This window comes from Orcinus orca, chromosome 11 (genome assembly GCF_937001465.1).
Source record: "Orcinus orca chromosome 11, mOrcOrc1.1, whole genome shotgun sequence".
Classification (NCBI taxonomy): Eukaryota; Metazoa; Chordata; class Mammalia; order Artiodactyla; family Delphinidae; genus Orcinus; species Orcinus orca.
Window position 1 is genome coordinate 15,422,140 of NC_064569.1, and position 25,913 is coordinate 15,448,052.

At 35.8% G+C, this 25,913-nt stretch overlaps 1 protein-coding gene across 32 annotated transcripts in view; it reads left to right on the forward strand.

The window, feature by feature from the left end:
• PLEKHA5 (pleckstrin homology domain containing A5) overlaps window positions 1-25,913 on the forward strand; it is a 243,153-nt gene that overhangs the window by 131,853 nt on the left and 85,387 nt on the right. For 24 of the 32 annotated variants that reach the window (XR_007470385.1, XR_004483819.2, XR_004483820.2 and 21 more), the window contains 4 exons: window positions 17,252-17,335; window positions 18,607-18,727; window positions 21,155-21,259; window positions 23,605-23,677. Coding sequence is in view for 26 of the 32 variants with exons in the window: in XM_033430288.2 (XP_033286179.1) it covers window positions 17,252-17,335; window positions 18,607-18,727; window positions 21,155-21,259; window positions 23,605-23,677 (383 nt within the window). In the remaining 6 variants the exon portion in view is untranslated. Of the gene's footprint in view, window positions 1-1,511; window positions 1,660-17,251; window positions 17,336-18,606; window positions 18,728-21,154; window positions 21,260-23,604; window positions 23,678-25,913 lie in introns of those variants that run through there. The other 8 variants (XM_049695099.1, XM_049695104.1, XM_033430291.2 and 5 more) reach the window with 6 other exon arrangements.

Consider the following 25,913-nt stretch of genomic DNA (forward strand, 5'->3'; position numbering starts at 1 on the left):
AGTGGTTAAGAATCCGCCTGCCAATGCAGGGGACATGGGCTCGAGCCCCCGTCTGGGAAGATCCCACATGTCGCAGAGCAGCTAAGCCCGTGCGCCACAACTACTGAGCCTGTGCTCTAGAGCCTGCGAGCCACAACTCCTGAAGCCCGGGCACCTAGAGCCCATGCTCTGCAACAACAGGAGCCACCGCAATGAGAAGCCCGCGCACCGCAACGAAGAGTAGCTTCCGCTCAGCGCAACTAGAGAAAGCCCACGTGCAGCAACAAAGACCCAACGCAGCCAAAAATAAATAACTGAAATAAATAAATTTTTAAGATAATAATAATAAATAAATAAAACACACACAAACACACACACACAATTATAACCGTATTTTCTGTTAGATTTGCAGAGGAAAGTAATTGTCAATACCCAGTATGTGGGAAAGGAGAAATCTAATGCACTGAGGTATAAATATAAATTGTTACCTCTTTTTGGAGGGCCGAGCATGCGGATATTGAAAACATGCACATGCTTTGACCTGTCCATCCCACTTATAAGAATTATCCTACACAGCTAAATACAGAAAAGTACAAAGGTGTCTAGACCGTGATATACATTAAGCACTATTTATAAGAAAAAATTTAAGTGTCCAGTAGGAATCAGGTTTGGGGAATTGTGATGTGCGGCCATCAAAAAAGAAAAGTTAGGGATGTAGTTACTGACATGGAAAGCTGCCCATGGCATATTGTTGAATTTAAAAAGTGGGTTGTAAAACAACATATATAGTTTGATTTCCTTATATTGAATAAATATGTGTTTATATACACACAAACTCTGGTCTAAAAGAATGTTCACCAAAATGTTAACAGCTGTTATCTTTACTGCTAGTTGGTATAACTTAGTGATCAGATATATGGGTTTTGAAGCCTTGCAAAGTCACTTACTAGCATTGTGACCAGAGGCAAGTTCCCTAACTACTCTGTGCCTCAGTCTCTTCAGGAAAAGGGAGATCATTACAGAACCTACACCTTTGGGTTCTGAGGCTCAGATGAGTTTGTAAAGTGCTTGACATAATAAGTGATTAATTATTATCATTATTATCATTTTTAGGTGGTGGGACTGCAGGCAATTTTAGCTTTCTTTATACCTTTTATTGGCAGAATTTTTTGAAATAAGTATGAATCAACTTTGGAAACAATAGCAACAAAAAAAATGTTTTTAAAGGAACCATTTAAATAGGTTTGCTTACAGTTTTAACAGAAAATATCTGTGAAGAGCTAAGGTTATTTAAAATTCCTCCCAGAACATTCTTCACGAGCTGTTTGCAACCACATATGCTGGTACTTTACCCTGTGCTATGTGCCAGCTTTAAGGGAATTGAAATCATATTTTACTCTCATGGCTGGAAGGCATGCATAATCACAACAAACTCCTCTGGAGAAGCTGCCTCAGTTTGCAGCTGCAATGACATACTGGTGCGTGACGTCAGTCTGGTGTCAGACTGGCAGAGTGGCAGGCTGGCCGACAGCCACAGTGCATTTCCTGAGTGCTCAGTCCTCACAGCGCTCATTTGGGAGCAGCTCAAAGACAAAGCAGTGGAGTGTGATTTTTTATTCCAGTATCCCCTTTTGCCTGTAGTTGAATGTCTGTTTACGAATGTGATTTTGATGGAGGCTGGTGAGTAATCCTTGTTACTTTCATGTATAATAATAAATAGCTGATGGCTAGATGAGTGGTAGTCCTTTTTTCTCAGTTAATGATCCTCTGATAAGTAATCTTTGTAGCCCTAGTGCCAGGCACAGTACCCAGTGCAAAGGATTTACATATTATAAATATTTCTATAACTGAAGTATTGTATTCTTGTAGAAATGTAAATGCATTGTTAGGCTTTTCAAATGACTTGAGGATTTTAAGATGTAATCTTCCCTTTGGTCTCTCCTTAACTTGAAGTTGCATAAATGCACAGTAGTTGCAAATTGCTTGAAAGCCTAAAGATTTTTGTTTATTGTTTTAACTTCTTCAGAGGAGAAGCTTGATTTTTACTTTTTCCCCCTTCACTAGAGCCAAATGAATAATTCTCAGAAGTTCCTTTGGAGGAGATGCAAACAGTACTCATTATATAATACTTTTATTAAAAAGTATATTACTAGTCTAAATTAATTAACAGCTGAAGCTGCTAGTTATTTAATTCTTTAATTATCTGGTAATGTGATTCAAAATAGGAATTCACAAAGTAAGATCCTCAAAATAGGAATCCTCATTTACCTAAAATTTAAGAGCAATATAACGGCAGGAGATTATTATAGACGATATTTTGGCATTTAAAGTAATTAAATTACTACTGCCTTTGATTGTAAAGGCCGGCAACATGCCTTTAAAGATTTCTTATTAGCAATTTTAATTCATGTCTCTTTGAATTGCACTATATGAATTGATTTAGTTGTTTTGAAATCATTAGTTTAAGAAGTAGGCTATGTTGGGTAAGTTTTGTGTGTGTGTGTGTGCGTGTGTGTGTGTGGCTATTTTGGGGGTTTTTTTCCCCTTCATTTTGAGTGGATGAATGATATTTTAATTTCATACTATATAGTATAAACTGAAGCCTTTAAAGCCTTATGCTTTGTCATTTCTGGCATAATTCTTTTCTTGCAGGTTCAGTAGCAGCCTTGTGATTTCAAGGTCTTTTAGAGGAATTTTCCAACAAAGTTTTCTCTTAAAGAACAGGCACTTTTTACGTGTAAGTCTAGTAGAAGAAAAGACAATATGAAAATTCTTAATAAATGTAAATATTTTCACATGAATTTTCTGAAGCAATTAAAGAATAAGACTATTTGTACATATTTTTTAAGTGAATAAGATAGGTACTGAAAGGAAGTGATCTAAATCAGTCGTTTATATGCAAATGTGCGAAGATATCAATAATTGCCTTATTATGACTCCTAATACATTGTATTTCTTCTATATTTAGAAGCACAGAATATAGAAGTAGGGTTTCAACTTTATTTTATTTGATTTGACAGTCTTAATTCAAGATCCACAATTTTTCCCATAAGCTGCAGAATTTTCAGCTGAAAATTCTGCTGAGAGCTAGAAAGTATATAGAGAATTCATTAATATTTTTATTCCCTGTAAAATTTATCTCAAATCTACCTAAAATATTTTAACATTTTAAAATAGCCTATATTTTAAACTTAATCAGTAAGTTACTGTAGTAATGATGAATTGGTATATATTCAGTATACATTCTAAACAAAGATGTTTTTGAAGCATTATGACATCAGAGGTCATTGGCCTAAACGCTATTAAAGTTCAAGTGAAGACAAGCTACTTAAACTTTTTTTGTATGAACAGTAAATTAAGTCTGGCAAAACAAAAAAGAAGGGAGGATGAGCAGAGCTTGTTGAGGGGGGAGGAGGGATAACCTGAAATTGACTTAACAGTCTGACTCAAGTCTAAAGCCCTGGGAATAAAGTGCTTGTCTGTTTTCTAGTGAATAAGGTGTGCTTTGAGGAACTCTTTCCACCAAAACTGAAGCCTGATGGTAAAATATAATTGCTGTATTCTTCAAGTTTGAAATTTAGCTTAATTAGTAAACTCAGATGGAATAGTAATTCTTTAAGCCCGTTATAGTCTTGAACTATATTTTTGTTTCCTAGTAGGGACAGTACAAAACCTTGTGCTTAATAGATGCTTAATGAATATTTGAGCATGAATAAGTGGATTGATGAAGCAAGTGAAATGAGTGAGGAGAATATCTTGATCCTGTATTAGAGAGATTTCATCTTTTCTGGGATGATGAACACCTACTAGTTATCTAAGCAACTAATAGCATGCCGTGGCCTTGCATTCTGTTCGAAGGAAGTGTCTCCAGAGTAGAATGCGGCCATCGCAGTGGCCTACAGTGGCCGTTGGAGTTCATTGCTGGCTTTGCTCACTGTGTCTCGGTCTCTGCCGTGGGAAGTGGGCCCTGCCCTGGTATTCTGAGTCAGATTTCTGTCCAACTCCTACCTCATCTGTAAGTGAGAAATCTCTCAGTACTTGGGGATAATGATTTGCTGACTAAACTGAGCCTTAGTTAAAGTGCTGTGTGTGTCACATAAGTGCATTATTATTTGGACCTTTTCAGAGTTAAAAATATATATATTCCTTTGAAATTGAAGTGACAGAGAACCTAAGAATGGAGCAAATACATTGCTTCAAAACTTATATAATAAAATTTTTATATGTAAATATATTTTCACTCAGAGCCTAGATTTTCAGCCCCATTTCTGTGCCCGCATCCCTTCAATCTGTGCTAAACTCTGGCCACATCCGAATATTCTTGCTGATTCATGGAGGCTCAATTCAAATGGCAGCCACTTCTATGCCACCTTCCGCGCTCTTACCCTTTCTAAGCAAGATCAGTCCCTAATCTGCCTCCCCTTTGTGTTTTGTTTTTGGTTATATTACTCCTCCTGTTTGTTTATGTATAACATTGTTAAGGCTGTGTATCATCAGTGCCTGTCTCATATTGAATGAATGAAAGTATATAAGTTACACAAAAACACAGCCATTTTGAAAGAAAGTACTGTTTTTTAACAAAATCTTTTTGTTGCATAAAGGTATCATTTGACTTATTAGTAACTCCCTTTTTGTTCTTGAAGTGGTTGTTTAGATAAAGCTCATGCAATATTAAAATGATTAAAAACTATGCAATGAAGGATAGTAAAATTCAGTGATGACTGATTTTTTTTTTCTATTTGAATTGAGCTGTTCAGTGTGTCAGCTTGATTCTGTTGGGAAGAATGTTTCATCTACAATAAAATAATTGGATCTTTTTTGCAACTGTGTGGTTATTTAAGTGTAGGTTAGAATTAGGTTAACTTTTTAAAGTAGTGTATAACCACCCACAAAAGCAAAAGAGATGGTGTTGAAATTCCTCTTTTTCTAATTTGTTGTTTGCTTCCTTCCCAGTGGTATAGTAAACTTACATTTAATGCATGTTACAATAAAACATTACTAATTAGCGTTCATTAGGGACTAGCAGAGTTGTCTGAATTAATGTAATTCTAGGTTATATATATATTTTAATGCCACATTATTGCTTTTAAATGCCAAGAATATTTCTGACTACTGACATGTTTCCAAGTTGGAGTTCTGCTTAGTTTTATTTTAAAACTCCATTAGATTTTTGTAATTAATAGTTTTTTTTTAATACAAGTGACTGTAATTTTTCAAATAAGTATTCTTTGAAACCTCTAAAATACACCCTGTGATCATTTGTACTCTGTTGTGTGGTTTTACAAGGTCTTCTTCCATAGATCATTCAATAGTAAGCTTTAACCTTAGATTAGTTGTACTTCACATTAAAGATAGGTCAGAGAGCCAGCAACTTTTTAAAGCAAGGGTGTGACATAATCTTACTTCTTTTCAGGAAAGCTAACTCTGCCTGCACATTCAAGTTTAGCTACTGTTTAGTGAGGGCTTTATTAGGTAATGGATGGTGGTGCTACCAGGTACTTGATCCTTTACAAAGTCCCATGGAGTAAAGTTTGTTGTGGTTTTGGTTTTGGTTCCTGTTTTACAGAAAGAAGTTGAGGCTCAGTGAGGATGGTCTAAAGGGGAGACATCCTGATTAAAATGAGTTGGATTTGGACGTTAAGAGCCTTGGAGACATAAGAGCCTAGACTAAGGCAGTGATGGAGATGCCATTAGCTGTCTGCTTGCATAGGGTAATTTCTGGGTAGCATCCAGAAATGTCACTTGATTCTTGAGTGCTTGACAGAAAATTACTCTGGTGGATTAGCTTGTACATTCTAAGAGCCATTTTTCTGTTTTAACCATAAAGTGTCATTTAACCTTCCCATTTAAAAGCTTCTTAAGAATCACTTATATGGCTTCCAAGTAAGAGAATTATCTAAATTATTTTAAGCATTTTTGTGTATAATGTAATTTATTAAGTGATCTAAAGTGTAGCTGTCCCATAACACTCAGGATGGATAACAGTTATTAACGTGCTGGGTACATTTTGTTCGTAACTAGCATGGTGTTAATTGAATTATTCTTACACTACTTCCAAAATTATTTAAAATCTATTGTAAAATTTATTTTATAGATTCTAAATGAGCATATTGGTTTTATTCAGGAAGGTTTTTTCAGAAGATGATTTAGAAATTATCTGTAAATACAAAAAACTAAAACAGATGAATTTATGTCTCATTTTTTGAATTTTTTATTTTTTTCTTTATTTTGTTCCTAGTCTATAATAATGCTTTCAGGTTTGTACTCTTGCAGCGTTGCATCATACTCCTATTTTCCCAGCGGAAAAAGCAAGTTTTCTGTTCCTGTTGGGTGATTCTGTAAAGCCCATTCTTTACTGTTGTTGTTATTTGTACTTAAATTCTTTGGGACCGATAATCAAATGTGAGGTTACATTTACAATTATGTTGTGATAATGTTGTCTGAGCAGCTAAGCATGGGAAATGATTGCAAAGCCTTAGAAAATAAGAAGATGGAAAAGAAATACTGGGTTTAAAATTAAGTTGGAATCAGAACAGGTTTCATTACTGTGCTTCAGATAGAAATAGTCTTGGGGTGATGCTAAGCAATGAGACAGAAAGGAGAAGAGGGAGGATACACGTCCATGGTCTATGCAAGAGGGAAGGACCTCCAAGGAAAGGATTGTGTTGTGTTGTGCTGTGTTTGTTACATTGGGAGAAGATGTAGGGCAGAATGTAGAAGTCCCACTGGCTGAGATGAGTCAAGGAAGGGGCAGCTGTTGAAAGGGGGGGAAGGGGGACTAAACAGGGCACAGCTGAAACCTTGGGGACCACGTCTCCATGTGACTTCTGACACCTTCGTAAATGCTGTGAGCCTCAGTTTATTCACACGTAAAGTGAAGATAGTAATGCAGACCTCAGAGGGTCTGTGTGAGGATAGATGGTCAGGTTTCCAGTGTAGGGTGCGACAGGAGTGTGTGAGCAGCACTGAGAGTGACTTCACGTGGTGATTACTATTTAGGTGATGATTTTAATGTTTATTGTTGGGAGCGAGGATCATCGAGGCCCTCACACCTGTTCAGTCCTTCATTTCCCCCAAGAAATCTGAGCCAATCCATTTCCTGAATGATGAGAAGAGAGAGGATAGATTATAAAGGGTTAAGAGTGTAGGGAGAATGTGTAGATGTGGGTAAATGAATCACTGAGGTTTGAGCAGGATGTCTGGAAGCAGTTAGCTCTAAGTTAAAGGCAAATGGCATTTAGAACTAAATGTGGGGAAAGGAAATATATACTTTACATGTTTTGCAAAGAAAAAAAATTACAGTCTTTTAGATTGCTGACTCAATGGTTATTTCTCCACAAAACTAAGGCTCAAGAATTCAGTTTCTCTCAAGAAAAGGCATGGCACTTTTAGTGTTTTCTTTTGTTCTTAAGACACTGCTTTTAATTGTAGGCATAATTTTCCATACTCCAGTTTAAAAATAAATTGCAGGGCTTCCCTGGTGGCGCAGTGGTTGAGAGTCCGCCTGGCGATGCAGGGGACACAGGTTCGTGCCCCGGTCCGGGAAGATCCCACATGCCGCGGAGCAGCTGGGCCCGTGAGCCATGGCCGCTGAGCCTGCGCTCCGCAACGGGAGAGGCCACAGCAGTGAGAGGCCCGCTACCGCAAATAAATAAATAAATAAATTGCAGAGTCAGTCATTGGGGTAGTCAGATTTCAACATAACATTTTCCTCCTTTTTATTTAAAGGAAAATGAATTTAAATAGTTATCTGCATAGGACATTAATCAACTTTACATTTAACAATATTTTAAAATTTACCCTGGACCACCATAGAACCAATTGTGGAATTCATAACTAGAAAATAAAAATAATATTTAATAACTAAATCACTGCTACAAACATGTTTTTTAAACCTAATTTGAGACTGAGTCTCAGAGGGTAACATGCAGCGTTACGATTTCTATTGATAAAAGTTGTTCAACTTTTTTCTTTTTCTTAACTGACGTATAATTGATTTACAGTGTTGTTAATTTCTGCTGTACAGCACAGTGATTCAGTTATACACACACATATATATATATATATATTCTTCTCCATTATGTTTTATCACAGGATATTGATTATAGTTCCCTGTGTTATACAGTATGACCTTGTTGTTTATCCATTCTATATGTAATAGTTTGCAAAGCTCTTCAATTTTAAAGTAAGTTGAAAAGTATAATTGTCTGATAGTGTAATGAAACCAAGGCCAAATTGAGAATGTACAATATTCTTTTTGGTTTGAGTGGAAGGATCTTGAAGAGTTGTCAGTGAACATCTGAGCTGTTTGCTATCTGGTTTTCTACCTAAACTTGAGAAATACAGTCGCTTCCATAATCCCCACATCTCTCTGCCTTGCTCCAGTCCTCATTGTGGGTATGTGGCAGCTTGTGTGGGTTGGGCCCTTGTAAAAGTCCAAGTCATGATGGTGGCTTCTCTACCAGGGTTGCAAAAAGAATTGCCAAACCACTATGATATCCTATTTTTCTTAGACTAAATTAAATCCTTCTTTCTCTCCCATAAGGGAAATACATGATTCTGAGCAAATCATACAAATGGGTTTGCAGCTGAATTTAATAAGAGACAACCAAAATCTCTTCTGTGGGACAGTTTTCTAAAATAACATATTTTGTTTGTGCATAGTGGATAAATTTTCAACCTTCTTGCCATGGATACACATATAAAACACTACTTAATAAACCTTGCTTTGTCTAATGTATTACTCAGAAGAATTATTGGCTGTTATTGACAATGTGACTAGCAATTTCAATATTTATTTCTTAAATTAAAAAACAGAGTGGATTTTGTAGTAAAGTGGTCATTGATGTTACTTGTGAAGCAAAGGTATTTAAAAAAAAAAAACCCACAAAAACAAGTACTCCCGGGGAGAATTGCAGTACTAAGAAGTAGCCAGTATATAGTTATTAATGGCCAAAACATTAAAAAAAATTTTCCTAACACCAAATGCAAAGGCAACAAAAGCAAAAATAAACAAGTGGGAGTGCATCAAACTAAAAAGCCTCTGCACAACAAAGGAAACAATCAACAAAATGAAAAGGCAACCTACCTAATAGGAGAAGATATTTGCAAATCATGTATCTGATAAGGAATAATAATCTCAAATATATAAAGAACTCATACAACTCAATAGCAAAAAAAAAAAAAAAATCCAGTTAAAAAAACTGGGCAGAGGGTCTAAATAGACGTTTTTCCAAAGAAGACATACAGATGGCCAACAGGTACATGAAAATGTGCTCAACAATACTAATCATCAGGGAAATGCAAATCAAAGCCACAGTGAGCTATCACCTCACACCTGTTACATTGGCTGCCATCAGAGATATAAGAGATAACGAGAGTTGGTGATGATGTGGAGAAAAGGGAACCGGGAATGTAAATTGTTGCAGCCACTGTGGAAAACAATATGGAGTGTCCTCAAAAAATTAAAAATAGAACTCCCATGTTGATCCAGCAATTCCACTTCTGGGTATTTATCCAAAGGAAACAAAAACACTAACTCAAAAAGCTATCTGCACTGCCCCCCACCTCCCACATTCACTGCAGCATTATTTACAATAGCCAAGATATGGAAACAACCTAAGTGTCCATCAGTGGATGAATGGATAAAGAAGATGTAGTGTGTACATACACATACATGTACATATGCACATGATGGAATATTATTCAGCCATTAAAAAGGAAGGCAGTCTTTCCATTTGCAACAACAGGGATGGACCTTGAGGGCATGATGCTAAGTGAAACAAGTCAGACAGAGAAAGACAAACACTCTATGATCTTACTTATATGTAGAATCTTTAAAAAGGGAGAGAGAGCTTATAGATAACAGAAAACAGATGCATGGTTACAGAGGCAGGGGAAAGGGTAGGGAGGGTGAAATGGGTGAAGGAGGTCAAAAGGTACAAACTTCCAGTGTTAAAATAAATAAGTCATGGGGGTATAATGTACAGCATAGTGACTATAGTTAATAATACTATTTTGCATATTTGAAAGTTGCTAAGATCTTAAAAGTTATTATCACAGGAAAAAAAATTTTTGTAACTGTATGGTGACTGATGTTAACAATTAACTAGACTTACTGTGATCATTTCACAATATATTCAAATACTGACTCATTATCTTCTATACCTGAGACTAATATAATGTTATATGTCAATTAATTTCAAGTTTGAAATTAATTAATTAAAACAATGCAAAGGAAAAAACTTTTTTTCTGAGGGTGTAAATAAAACCTCTAGAGTTTCTAAAGTTCAGCTTAAATCACCCTCTTTACCTTCCCAAAGCCTCACAAAAGAATAACCCGGTAAAGCATTTTCCTCTTTTATCAGACAGAACAGGAAAATCTAGTTTTGAATATGCTAGTACCAGTATTTTCTTTGAAAACCTATGTGAGTTGCTTTCTCTAATAAAAATGAAATGTTTCCTTAGCTAATAGCCTTTCCCTTCTCCTTCTTCCTTGCTATTATAATATAACCTCATTTTATTCACTTTCCTCTCTGTGAGCCACAGACAAAATTGTGAATCTTGAATGGTGTGAGTTCACTTACCATTGATTGAATTAGATGTAGACGCATATGTCTGGCTAATGAGAGCCTGGACAAGGATGGCCAGGGAGCTCTTGGGAAATTTCTTGAAAAGGAATATGTAAGCAGAGACTTTACTTTCACCTCTGGACTCTATGGTCTGCATGTGATGTTTGGGACCACCGCAGCCAGTTTGGGACTATGCAGATGCCTAACTGAACAGGACGAGCCAGTCAGTGTTGCCATATATTATTCAGTCATGAATAATATCTCCTTGAAATCTCAAATGTTCTTATCTTTGAATCAGGAATAGCGCCTTTCCATGCTTGGTTCAAAGAACATAATACCATGTGCTGTACTGATTCATTATATGCAGCATTGCTCTAATTTTTCATTTTAATTTTTCGATCTAGTACTCTCAGTACTATATTCATTTTTGAAAAAATCAGATGAATCCTGATGTTTTAAAGAACTTGTGAGGGTATTTTACCTATTTATAAATATCTGATATAAAATTTACATTTACGCTCAACAAAAGTTGTAAAGTTTTGGCCTTATTGTTGGATGACAGGAGTTTTATAACCAGATTTCATGTGTCAGTTCATAGTCAGTTGTGTTAATAAATACTTCATCTTTGACCTTGCGTAGTTTGAAATAACACTCCATTAAGAGTGAAACAGTTCCTTCAGTGTTACTGAAGTCAGTGTTCCTGACTTTCATCATTATACTAAAAAATTTAAACACCATATTAGCAGACATCTTTTTTCCTCTCTTTCTAAACCTGTAATTTTATTGGGGTTTATATTTGAAATGTGCATTTTATGCATCTTTTTAGTGTATGGGAGTTGTTTCCTTAGGGACGTCGTTGGTTGGAATCCTCCCTCTGCTCTCCTGCTGAAAGCAGACTAGCAATGTGGACTGAACCAAAAAATGTCTTCCTTCGGCAAGCCTGGAAATGAACACCCATCATCCCTGATCTTCAGAGCGCTGCCCCACAGTCTCAGTTACTCTTCATATAACAGAACCTGCCGCTTAGAGTTGACTCTAACCCACTAAATTTTGTTTCCATAAGTAGGTTATAGGAGCCATGTAGTTTATCAGCTTATTCCCTTTTGCTGTAAAGCTCAGAACTGCTTAAACAGCACACCTTTGCCCAGGTTTTCTGGTACAGTTACCTCCATGATGCATTGTTCACTTCACAGATAAGATCTGAAAAAGAATAAGGGAGTAATGAATTTCTGTTCCATCTCCAGTAGATATGTCATTTTTAATTTGTTTTTTATATAATTTGGTGGAAATATACCATTTTATACACACACTGATTTATTCATCTTAATATCTTTTAAAACCAAATTATTATTGAATGGAATAGTTCCATGAAGACTGGAATTAAGGAGGTCTTTCATTTGATTTTCTAGTTTTAGTAAATGATTAAATGTCTAGTAATAAATAGTGAAGAGGGCATAGTGCCAAAGAACAAGCAATTTGTGTTGCAGCGTGTCAATTTCTTGATAACCTTTTCTAAAAATGGCATTGATTCAATCCTTTATCTGGGCCTTTGATAGAGCAGGATCCTCAGATTCAGCTATTGAATATGACCAATTTCCTTCAGTCCTGAACTCTGGAATAGCAGAAGCCTTTTTTGTTTTTTAAGTGTTGTCTGTCACTATTTAAAAACCTTCTCGAATACTGCCTTAAAAACGTAGCTACTCTTGGGCTCCCCTGGTGGCTCAGTGGTTGAGAGTCCGCCTGCCGATGCAGGGGACACGAGTTCATGCCCCGGTCCGGGAAGATCCCACATGCCACGGAGCAGCTGGGCCCGTGAGCCATGGCCGCTGAGCCTGCGCGTCCGGAGCCTGTGCTCCGCAGCGGGAGAGCCCACAACAGTGAGACGCCCGCGTACCGCAAAAAACAAAACAAAAAAAAACATAGCTACTCTTGCTCTGGAGCTTTTATATTAGAATTACTTTTCTCCTCTATTTTTTGTTTTTGGACATATTAGGGGTATCTTGACCAGAAGCATGAAAGCCAAGCGCAATCACAACTTTATTCTTTTACAATAAATACTGAGTAGTGGGATAACATGAGTTTTTAAACAGTTTTGGGGGTACGTGTTAATATGAACTGTTACGGTTTAAACAGGTGACTGAACAGTAGTCTGATGATGACAACATATGCTCAAAGTCCTGTAGTGCATAACAAAAGTAAGTAACAGTTATCGAGGGCTTGTCTGTTCCAGGCCATGTTTATACTCTTTACTCTTAACATCCCCACTAGACAGTAAGTTCCATGAGGACAGTGATTTTTACGTTTTATTAACTGCCATCCCCAGGTGCCCAGAACAGTTCTGAACAAATAAAGTAACAACCTGTGACATAGCTACTGTTACCTAATTGAGGCAGTTGGGGCATGGACAGTCAACAGTAACTTGCCTAAGGTCACCTAGCTAGTGAGAGGAAGAGCTGGGATTCACACCTAAGTAGTCTGATTCATGGACCAGTGGTCTCAGTGGCTGCTTCTGTTGTCTCTAGAGAAGTACAGGAACACAAAGAAATAATAAGTGTGGCTTATTTGGTAGAGTTCATTGTTAGAGGGCTATGGTGGTCTAATGCAGGGCTTATCAACCTCAGCGCTGTTGATATTGGGGGCTGGATACTTCTTTCATGTGGAAAACTTTCCTGCACATTGCAAGATGTTGGGCAGCATCCTGGCCTCTACCCACTACATACCAGCCCCAGTTGTAACATTCAAATATATTACCAGACAATGGATGGACAACAAGGTCCTACTGTATAGCACAGGGAACTACAGTCAATGTCCTGGGATAAACCATAATGGAAAAGAATATAAAAAGGAATGTGTATATATGCATAACTAAGTCAATTTGCTGTATAGCAGAAATTAACACAACGTTGTAAATCAACTGTACTTCAATGATGTATATATTACCAGACATTTCCAAATGTCCCATGGGAGATAAAAATCATTCCCAGTTGAAAACCACTGGTCTAAACCTACACATTAAACCATCACAGACAGAAGTCTGGAAGTAAGAGTTAGGTGGAGGCGAATACTTGATCTCATATTTAGAAAAGTTTGGACCTCCTCCTATGCCACAGTGAGTCAGAAAGAAGGGAATTAGTTTGTTCTGTGACCATAAGGGTATTTTATATCAAGACCTGAATTTTATCCCTTCTTTGTAAGGATTCCTCTAGAAGCACAAATTTATATAAAACCATATCTTTTCAACTTTTCCCTTTCGGTCAAGAAGAGCATAAAATCTCTGGCAAGGATTTTTTGAATAACACCTTGTCTAGTAAAGCTTCAAATGCATTTTTAGTAGCACAGAGGTATGTTAGTTCATAATTTAGTAGTACAGTCACTTTTGCTATAACAGGGCACGTGTCTTCCTAAAAATCACCTCTCTGTGCAAAAGTTGACAATGAAAGCATGGGGCTTTTGTGGAAAATGGGTTTAGGGGCACAGCACTAAAAAACCTCATTAGTAACACATAAAAATAAAGATAGGAACCTAGTGAAAGTGGTAGCACAGTTTCACACATATTAAATGGTTAGAAAATACAAAAATACTACATATACTCTCTGCGTTGAGAAAGCCCTGCAGTTTGCTTGTGGAAATGGAATTGGAAGGGTTTCAGCTTGTGAATTATTGGGAACTGTTGGAAGTAGGGAGTTGTGAAATTAGAAAAAGTTGTATCACTGCATGTGGATGGGTGTGTTTCGTAAAGCAGGCAATGAACTGAAGTAGCTGGTGGACGTTTGAGAGTGTGCAGGTGTGTGATCTGTGTGCTCCTAGGGGCTGCATCATCAAGGTGCAGTTTCTGCACTCACCTAGACTTTCTCATGGACGGGATCATGCATAAACAAATACAGGATTTATGTGACACTCAAATTGTTCCTTAATATATGAATTGAATTGGAACACACTTCTACATGAATGTTATAGGAAAACTGATGGTACTCTTGATCTGAATTTTGAGGCCCTTCAAAAGAGGAGGGAAAAAAAGAAACCTTTGGACTACTTGGACTACAAAAAGGATGGCGAGTGTAGGATGAAAAGACACACTTTGTAAATAATGCTGGGGACAAACTGGTAGAATTGAAGGCTGGAATCTTGTCTTCCCTGCCCCCTCGTGACCCTAAGCAGTCACTCCTCTTTTGCACCAAGGAAGGTGGTCATGACATGATACCTCGGCCAGCCACCTCCCACATTGCCCAGTTGCTGTGTGTATTAAAGAACTCATGTATTATGCACTAAAAGAATCCTGTGCATTAACAGAGATAGCTTTTTCCTTATGTTTTCAAAGGTTCATTTGGATTTCATTTACATTGCTGTCATTTATTGGCACTCAGTATGCTTTTAACTCATATTTTTAGTTTCTGTAATTTAGACATTATGTTTATCCTTTACCATTACAGTACTTAAAAATGCAAGATTAGTATAAAAATGAAGTGTAAATGCCAACATAATAAGAAGGAATGGTTTTGAAATTTAAAAATGTGTATAAAAATAGATTCGCACAAGAGCAGTGAGAATTGACAATCCTATCAGGTAGTGGAAAATTACGACGTTTCAACAGTTAAGACTGGAATTTGGTTTGGCTGATATTTTGGTTTGTCATACTCTTAATTTATTTTAATTCATTTTTAACAAAATGATTAGAAAACATTACTCTGATTTTTTATTTGCTAAGTATGTTGTTTTATGGGAGATGACAATTTTGTAACTAAACTCATTGCCTATAAAATCTCAGTCTTCTGAATTTGGATTTTATAGAAACCTAGTAACCTTGAATGACTGTAATTTAAAATATAGGTCAGAACAAATAAATAAACATTTCAGAGGACTTCTGTGTTTATGTTACAATTAGGTGTACCTAGTAGGAAAGATTATTTCTTTCGTTAGAGAACAGCAAAAGACTTTCATGTTAGAGTATCCTTCTAAATAAATGAATTTTTATGTCAATTTAATATCATAACATTAAAAGAAAACACATTGGGTACTTCAGAAAAGTAAAAGAACATAAATATGTTCATTTTTCATATTGGTTTTAGTCACTGAACTTTTAACTAAGATGGAATGCTAAGATTTTTATTTAGTTAGTTTTACTTTAAGACACTGTGATCTTAAAAGTACTTGGACAGGGCTTCCCTGGTGGCGCAGTGGTTGAGGGTGTGCGGATGCAGGGGACACGGGTTCGTGCCCGCGCCGGGAAGATCCCACATGCCGCGGAGCGGCTGGGCCCGTGAGCCGTGGCCGCTGAGCCTGCGCGTCCGGAGCCTGTGCTCCGCAACGGGAGAGGCCACAACAGTGAGAGGACCGCGTACCGCAAAAAAAAAAAAAAAAAAAAAAATAGTGCTTGGACAATAAAAATGTCAATTTCATTGAAATAGCATCCACTTTCCGGGAAAAGAATGTTTGTGTGCTCCTTTTTTTTTTTTTGCAATCATTCCGTTGTCACAATAGTCAATATATAATTTTTTTTTAACTGTATACCTTTTCTTTTATACGGTTTTAGTTTTATTTAATAAAGTTTCCAGTACTTGAGTAACCAATAAAAATAATATTAGTGAAAGTTCAGATTTGGAAAAGGAACTTAAGTATCTGAAGTTTGCCAGAAAGTTTGTGGCCTGCGGTTATAAATGTCCTACAATACAGATCACATGTAATAATCTTTTAAGATTAACAAAGCAGTATTCAGTACAACATCTTGACAATTTCCTCCATAATGAAAGTAAGTTTTCTAAGATCTAGCACACCAATGATTGATCTTCCTTACAGGTCGCTTTGTGGTATGTTACTAAACGGGAAAAAAATATTTGTTTACACATTATGTATTTTTTTTAGTATATCAAATGTATACTGCATATTATTTTGGGCATCTGTTATTTTTGGCTTAGATAAATAGTTTGGGATTTTTCTCCTCTCATTTCTAGAAAACAATAGGAAGCCTAAAGGTCTTATTCTCCAAAAAATAGTCACTCTTTAATCAAACCAGATTTTTTTTCAGCAAACATAATAAGTAGATTTTTCTTTGCTTGTGTTGTTGTTTGTGCATTTCATTTAAGATTTTTGTTTTCTCCTTCAGATTCCATTTTTCTATAGCATACTTCAGGTATCATAAAAATCAATCCCATTACATTATTTATGTAAAGATTCCTTTGTGAAGCCAAAACGCCATAAATTATTGCTCTTCCAGTGGTACTATGTTTTAATGTGCCAGTGCCCATCTGGTAGTACTGTTAGATTTATTTTTCCATCATGAATTTGGCATTAGGTTTCTGTAACGTACCTAGATTGGGATACTAAATAATGAAGGTAGGTGGATACTCATACTTTTCTGTGGCCCACCTGTCACGTAAGATGCAATGATTGTGGAGTCAGATCAACTTACTTTGGTTTATACAATAGAAGAACAAACTGAGGTCATACTGGCGGTGGGCATGGGGTTGGGAGTGGTGAGTCTAGCTGTACTGTAAAACTGTAAGTAACATTTACACAAACGTGTACACACGGTAGATAGTAGAAAAGGTTATGTAGGAGTGTCAACACCTGGGGGTTTGAATTGCATCTCCTTTATTCACTAACTTTAATGTTGCTATAAAGAAATGGCTATTTTGCTACCAGGATATTTTTTTAAAGTTTGTGGTAATGGCACGTACATTTTCTCTTATTCTGTTTTCTTCCAGCCATAATGAAAGGAAAGTGACCTGTAAACATCCAGTCACAGGACAGCCATCACAGGACAATTGTATTTTTGTAGTGAATGAACAGTAAGTAAAGCGTTTCATGGAATGCCTCTGTTCAAAATGGGGTTAGTCTAAGTGTCCACCATCAGATGAATGGATAAAGAAGATGTGGCACATATATACAATGGAATATTACTCAGCCATAAAAAGGAACGAAATTGGGTCATTTGTAGTGAGGTGGATGGACCTAGAGTCTGTCATACAGAGTGAAGTAAGTCAGAAAGAGAAAAACATACCATACGCTAACACATAAATATGGAATCTAAAAAAAAAAAATGGTTCTGAAGAACCTAGGGGTAGGACAGGAATAAAGATGCAGACGTAGAGAATGGACTTGAGGACATGGGGAAGGGGAAGGGGAAGCTGGGATGAAGTGAGAGAGTGGCATGGACATATATACACTACCAAATGTAAAATAGATAGTGGGAAGCAGCCTCATAGCACAGGGAGATCAGCTCAGTGCTTTGTGGCCACCTAGAGGGGTGGGATAGGGAGGGTGGGAGGGAGACGCAAGAGGGAGGAGATATGGGGATGTATGTATATGTAGAGCTGATTCACTTTGTTATAAAGCAGAAACTAACACACCATTGTAAAGCAATTATACTCCAATAAAAATGTTAAAAAAAATGGGGTTAGCATTGAAATTGCTGTTATCCGTACTTAATACAGTACAATTTAACAGTTTTCTTATCTGGACATTTTCAGTCAAGTATAATAACAGAATGCCGTCTGTTTACTACGTATGGTATAGAAACATGACTTAAATTTTTTTTTCATGAGGAATGTAATTCCAGAAGCTGTTTTTACAATAGGTCAGACACAGATAGTAAACTCAAGAGCGCAGGATGCAAGGTCAGGGAAAACTGTAAACTTGGTCAAATTATTAAACTAATTTGTGGGATCTCAGTTCCCCAACCAGGGATCGAACCCGCGCCCTCGGCAGTGAAAGCACAGAGTCCTAACTACTGGACTGCCACGGAATTCCCTATCATTGTTACTGTTTTCAATATTAGAATCGCTAATCTTGTAATTAAATTTTTAATGTTCCAGTTAGATGACCAAGTAGCATATCTGTATTAAGGCTTATTAAAATAAACATGATATTAAGTTGTGTTTAATTATTTTTAAAGTAGTTATAAATATTGAGCTCCAACTCTGGAGCTTATTAAGCTCTAACTAGTACCCAGCTGTTTTGAAAAAGTCAGACACCAGCATTGTTAACTCTAGGGAAATGTTATTGTACAGTAGTTTACATAAACAGCAAGTTCTAGCGTTCTGGCATATTATATTTTCAGGACCGTTGCAACCATGACATCTGACGAAAAGAAGGAACGACCTATAAGTATGATAAATGAAGCTTCTAACTATAACATGACTTCAGACTATGCAGTGCATCCAGTGAGCCCTGTAGGCAGAGTAAGTTATTTTGCTTACTGTTAATTATTGATAACTGGTGTAATTGGTAATATCTATTACTCTTAATGGACTTAGAGTTTTAGAATAATCATTTCATTTTTATTATTATGTGAACCTAATTACGTTCGAGGTAATTGACATAAGCAGTGGCTTAGAATATAAAGCAGTAAGCTTATATTTTAATAATTTAATGATTTTTTAAATATTGTAGAGTTCAGATTTGGAATAATTTTACACATGTAATGGATGTTTGTGTGAAAAAATGGAAGTTTATTGAATCAACTTAAGTTTTAATGGTGAAGGTTAATATAATGGCCTAGAACTCCCATTTTCTGACTATTAAGTATACCTAGAATAATATATATTCTATCATATTATACTGTTTTCTTTAAAATGTAAAATCTTTTACTGCTAAAGGGAAACGCATCAAGCCACTGTGCTTGATGACTGATGTGTTTAGAACCCATGATGTGAAAAGTGCCATAGCCACATGGAAACAGTAGTGGGTGGTTTTTCTTTGTAATCAGAAACAAAAATGTTAATTGTTTAACCTCTAATCCCAGACTTGTGTGTCTATAAAAGTTTGTAGTTATTGCTTCTTGTACTTTAAACCATGACGTTAATGTTTTAAATTTAGAATTTTAATATTAAAATGTCTTCAAACTCGTAGAAAACCTGCTGCTAAATCTGAATAAATAGTTGCCATACATTAATGCTCAGGTCCTAAATTAATGATAGCAAGAAAATCAAGGGATGATAAAAGGATTTTCTTTATTTAGAACATAATTGTGTATTTTATAATAGTAAAAGAATTGTAATAGTAAATTATGGTTATTGTAAAGAAATGGGTAATAGACAATTATCTATTTTAAATGCCTGGTAAGGTTTTTTAAATGAAATATTGCAGAATATTACAAGTAAATATAAATTTTCAAATAATGTAAATTATTTCTAATTCTTGTATAGCATAAAACACTAGCGGGATAACACAGCATTATAATGCTTGTAAATTTATACTAATTAAAATCTAGAAAAATGACTTACCAGTTGAGGGCCAGTAAGTCATTGTCTGGAAAGAAGGTTGGAGCCGTGCCTCACACTTTACACCCAAAATTTTCCAGATGGATCAGGTGTTAAAGCGGTAAAAACAAAACTCTAAAAGCAGTACAGAAAGCAATGGAGGTTTTTTAAAATAAACTCAGAATGCAGATGGGCTGTCTAAAATATGACATAAATCCCAGAAGTCAAAATAGAAAATGAGAAACCCAACCACAGAAAACTATCATGCATGCATAATATCTGTAATTTATATGATAATTAAAGAAGGATACTGAAGAGTAGGTATTATGTATGCAGTTATTTGAGAAAAAAAAAAGAGATTCCATAACTATGAAAAGTTCTTCAGATGGATAGACACATATATACACAGTGGTATCAGTCGCCTCACAGGGTTATGTTTGGGTTGTTTGGGTGCTGGGGTCCAGAGGTGAGAAGTAGACTGGTACTTCTGTATCTTTTTGTAACATTTGAGATTTATACTGTGTTTAAGCATTATATGTTCAAAAGTAAATTAAAATGTATCCCCCCAAAATGGCTGATATTGGGCCTTAAAATTCTATTATGTACTGATACAAGCCTCATAAAAGGAGATTCTAATGTAATGTGCTAGATTTCCAAAGATTCTAGATAAGTTGAAAAATAAGAGATAAATTGATATTACTTACTTCATAGAGAAATTCAAATTCAGCTTCTTTGTCTTTATGTTTGTTGGTTACTGCTATCATTCCCACCAAGATAAAATGTTCGCAATAAACAACAGCAGTATTTTAAAAGATTATGTGTACTTATAAGAATATGGTAAACACCATCTGTCTGGTATTATCCACATTCAGAGTTTGTCCGTAAAGAAGAAAACACTACATGACGTTAAGCAGATCCTTCCAGTCTTGTTTTGACTTGATGTGATATGTTTGTTTCTATTTTATCTGTTAGATTTGCTCTTGTGACATGGCACTGTTAACTTTCTTTAATTGGAGCAATACGATTAAATGCAGATATAAATCAAAAAGTGCTGTCATTTGGTTTATTCTTTAAAATGTGTTAATATTATTTTTACTCAAGGTTCCTTCTGTTTAGCAGGTAATGCCACACACTGTGCCTTTTTAAAAATTGTACACGCAGATTTTAAAGGAGAGATTTGTGATCCTTCCGTAATATCCTAGAGGAGGAAAAATCTTTGTGCAGAATTCTTACATTTGAAACAACTAAGACACAAAAGTGGAATTGCAGTAATTCATCTGAACAGATTAAATCCTGGAAGTTTCAGAGAAATCTGAAAAGAGATTAAAATTATGAAGATGAAAAATAAACTCAATATCTAGGCATTAATACCACATTTTCTGTTGGGCTTTTTTTTTTTTTCCTTAGACTTCACGGGCTTCAAAAAAAGTTCATAATTTTGGAAAGAGATCAAATTCAATTAAAAGGAATCCTAATGCACCTGTGGTCAGAAGAGGTTGGCTTTATAAACAGGTATTTTTTTTTTTTTTTTCCTATTTGATGTGAAAAAAGGACAGAATCAAAAGGGACCTTTTCTGCCGAAGGCACCTAAGACAATTGTATAGAGTGGAGAAAGAACTGTAGTGGTCATCCAGATTCTTCACTTCTTATTACTGTGGAGAGAGTTACAGGAACAATGGAGAAGGAAAAAGTAATGGATGTTACTTAGAGATATTGTGGGCGGGGGTGGGCAGGTATTTCTGAATTTGAAATTAAATATATGCTGCCTGAAAATGTTAGGAACAGCATGCTAAAATTATCTAGGCAGAAATATTTTTAAAATGGAAAAAAAAAACAGAGGTATTGCACATTTTTCTATCCTATAAAAATCATTGAAGAAATGTAGAATTATGTACTTCTCTGCTTTAATTTATAGAGAAATCTGATCATAAGTTGAGATTTTTCTGATTTTTTCAGATTTTTGCTTCTGTGCTCTCAAGACCGCTCTGTTAAGTGTCTATACTGTTTTTTCTTTCTTTTGTTTGTTTGATCAAGCATGGGTCACTCAGATACCCTGATAAGTTGGGGTTTGTATAGTTGCGTTACCTGGGAAACCTGGTAACTAAGCTTTTTTGGAACATTGTTGTACGTTTTGGAATTAGTAGGGATGCATGTACGTTGGACTTGGTGACATCTATTTGGATTGCTCAGAGGCTTTTGTTTTCTTTTTCGCTTTCTAGTTTGCAGCTGGGTTTCAGATAAATGAACTCCAGATAACTGAGATAACTCGGCATTCAAGACCTTTATCTTTCTTTCTCCTCTCTGATTCTACATGTATACAGATGATGCAGAGCAAGTTAAATATTAGTCCATTGATAGTGTTAATTTATTCTGTCAAATATTGCTAATTGCTTTCAGATGGCCTAATAATTATATTCAGTAAAATTCATAATGACTTTGTTACGAAACATTCATTAGACCTTGCTCTGTCTGAAAGTTGGGTGGCAACTAAACTACTGTATTGGCAGAAGACCCACTTAAAATCCAGAGAGTTCCCATTCAGATTAGTTTTGCCAATTTCTTACTGAGTTGATTGGGTATGTAACTTGGATACCAACTTTTCATTTTTACTTAAAGATCATTTACTATATTTTAACCATCTGACATTTAAACTTATCCAAGCTAAAAGTATTTTTTTAACTAGACTTTCTGAGTCCAAATTCTATTGAAATAGCTCCGTGTGATATTGAGCTTTGTAGAGGATATAGGATTCCTTATTTTAAATGATTGCTGTTCTTATTTCTTGATCCCTTGGTTAATTTAGTATTGCCAAAGCGTTACCAACCAGTTTCTCTACCATGAGTGTTTATTTTGTAATAGGTGTGTGACTTACAGAGAATATTTATTTGTAGAGCCCTTAAAGATCTAAACTTTTTAATTATCTGTACTAAAGAGATAATTAATTAGGAGATTGAAAATACCATGTAATTTCGGAGGGCGGGGGAGAGCTTTCCTTAGTGTAGCTGTCAATTTTAAGGACAGATCCCTTACTTCAGGAGATTTTTACCCATATAATTTCTTCAGTTCTAAAGGCATTTTTAGATGATAGTCACAGCTAGAAGTAAATTAAGAAATATAAATCAATGCACATACAAACTGACCTCTTTTTTGCCTTTGTGTGTGTGTATGTCTCAGTCTGGGTCTGGGTCTGTGTTTCGTTTTCTCTTGTGGTTTTGCTCTAGTGCATGTGGGAAGGTAATTTTCATTAAAATTGTGATTTTGTTGGAGCTTGGCATTTTTATTACCTAAATAACTTAGAAAAAGCTGCCAAGTAGGTACTCTTTTCTGCTGGATAAGCAAAACCCAAGCTGTCTGTAAGAAGAAAAAAAATGTTTATGAAATGTGTTTATGTGCTAAGGTTTCTTTATTCGCAGTCATTTAAAATCACATTACCTTTGGAATAATTTCAAATCACATACTTTTCTTCTTGTTGAAGATTACCATATTTATTAAATCTGGTTTTCCAGAATGCACACGCTGCTGCACAGTTACATTATTCTCATGCTAGCAGACGTGTTCAATAGAGGGGATTTCAAATTGCTTGCAAATAGGAAACCAAATCACATTGCTTCAACAGAATTCCTTTTACATGACAGTGTTACTCTTCAAAGACCAGTATACTTGGGAATATCTTAATATGATACAAGTCCCTAGACAACAAACCCAAAATTTTGCTTAGTGTTTTAGTTCGATTTCTGTATAGCATATGTCAAACACACCTTGTTTTAAAAGCTTATTTTAAACAAATAAGAAAACCAGAAATGAGTTTTAATTTTCTGAAATAAAAAAAAATCCTTTAATATGCTGATCTAATGCAGGACAGTACTGGCATGAAGCTATGGAAGAAACGCTGGTTCGTGCTTTCTGACCTTTGCCTCTTTTATTATAGAGGTGAGTTTACCGTAAACAATAGAATATATGTTAAGTATCAGATACTCTTTTAAAGAGAAAACATTACAAATCTTTTTGCTATTTTATTATCAACAAATAGTATCAAGAAAATCTTTATTGACATGTAATTCTGAGTAAGGCGGAGAGACAGAAGGATATTGTGCTTCAAGCAGATTGGTCTTAGTTTGGGTCCAGTTTCTGTAATCTGATTGTGCTGAACTGATTTGTTTTGTGTGAAGAACATGTGAGTATTCACTCTATAATGTTATCCTTGAATTCAGTGCCTAATAGATTAAAAACGTTAGTTTGATTCTTTTTACTTGTCAGTTTTGTCAGATCTAGCCATCTAGATATCTGTTAGATATCCCATTCTCCCCAGCAAATGATTTTAGTGCATTAGATTAGAGACTGCCATGATGTACTAGCAAATAAGAAAAATAACATAGAATGGATTTATTATGATCCCTTCCAGCCCTTCACACACACACACACACACACACACACAGACACACTTTTTTATAAAACAAAAAGACCTCCATGAAACATTGAGAAAGTTACAGAAGGGTTACAAACCAGGCTACTAATGTTGGTGGAGAAGAAATAAAGGTATTATTAAAGGCAGTCTTCATTTCTCTCTCTCTCTCTGTCTAATTTTTTTTTCTTTTTAAAATATTTATTTATTTATTTTGGGGCGCGGCGGGTCTTAGTTGTGGCTCACAGAATTTTTCCTTGCGGCACACGGGCTCTTTGTTGTGGCACGCGGCCTTCTCTCTCCTTGTGGCTCAGGGGCTCCAGAGCACGTGGGGACTCTGTAGCACGCGGGCTCTGTAGTTGCGGCACACGGGCTCAGTAGCCCGGCAGCACGTGGGATCTTAGTTACCTGACCAGGGATCCAACCCGCATCCCCTGCGTTGGAAGGCGGATTCTTTACCACTGGACCACCAGGGAAGTCCATCTTTTATTTTTCTTCTTCTTTTAATGTTTTCTGGTTAATAAGTTGTTGATTAATAACAATTTTAAGTCAGAGTCTAGAGAAGTCTCTGATCACGTGCCATGTGGATCTGTTAGATACCACAAAGCTGGTATGAACAGAGAAAGGGGTGCATAGGCTGTGCTCTCCCTAGAAATCTGCTTCAGCTACAATATAAAATCATGAATTTGGACAACCATTCCTTCTTCCCTAAAGTCTGGTTGGAAACAGTCACTAAAGAATTAGATTGTCAGTGCATGATTACTCATTTATATACCACAGAATACAATAGACTTTTAGAGCCTATTAGCAGTTTTAAAATTTACTTTGTGACTGTCCAGAAAAAGGTGTGACAAAATTCTGTGGTCATCTATCAAAGCAACATGTGCATATTGACCTTCAGATTCAGAAATTACTAGAATTGTATTCATCTTTTCCCCCCACTGAATACTGTGGTTGAGAAGTACTGCTGAGTCAGAATTAACCAGACCTATAAACTTTCATTTTGTCATAGAGATGTTGGTCAGGCCGCAACTGTGGTATTATCTTTAGTTAAGTGCCAGACTTACTCTACAATTTTCCTTAAAGGTTTTCCCAGTCTTGCAGAAAGTCAGGATTTGTAACTCATACATTATTCCTAAGCTTATAATTTGTACTTTTCTCCCTTTTTCAGTACGTTTTATAGACCATTTAGAACTTTAAATAAGAACAAGAAAATGTTTGTTGCTTCTCATATAAAAATTTCTTAGTGTTAATTTGCAACAAAAAGCTCACTGAGTTCCTTGTCTTTTGCTGTTATTATTGCTCATGGAAAGGTGCTTGCTACTTGTCACCTTTATTAAAATGGAAAAACTTTTAACCTAATTTTTAAAAAGTAAAGGTGAATTCAGAAGCCATGTTGAGTATGAGATTCCATATTATTATTAACTGTATGCATTTTACATTCAATGTATTTATTAATTTTAGTACAGTTCCCCAGACAGGAGGAATGTAAAAAAGAAGATATAGAAAGGAAAGGTATAACATTTAACTCACTTCCATTCTTCAGATGGTTGGAAAGAAGCATATGATACTACACTCTCACTATTTTATCAATAGGAAATGTCAGATTTTAAATAAAAACTATCAGATTTTAGTGAGATGATCATAATAGCTTGCAATTTTTGGAGTGTTTACTATATGCTAAGCACATAACATTATGATCTTGTCCATCTTTTCCTCACAGCCACCTGATAAGGTGGCAAATCTTATTATTCCCATTCACAC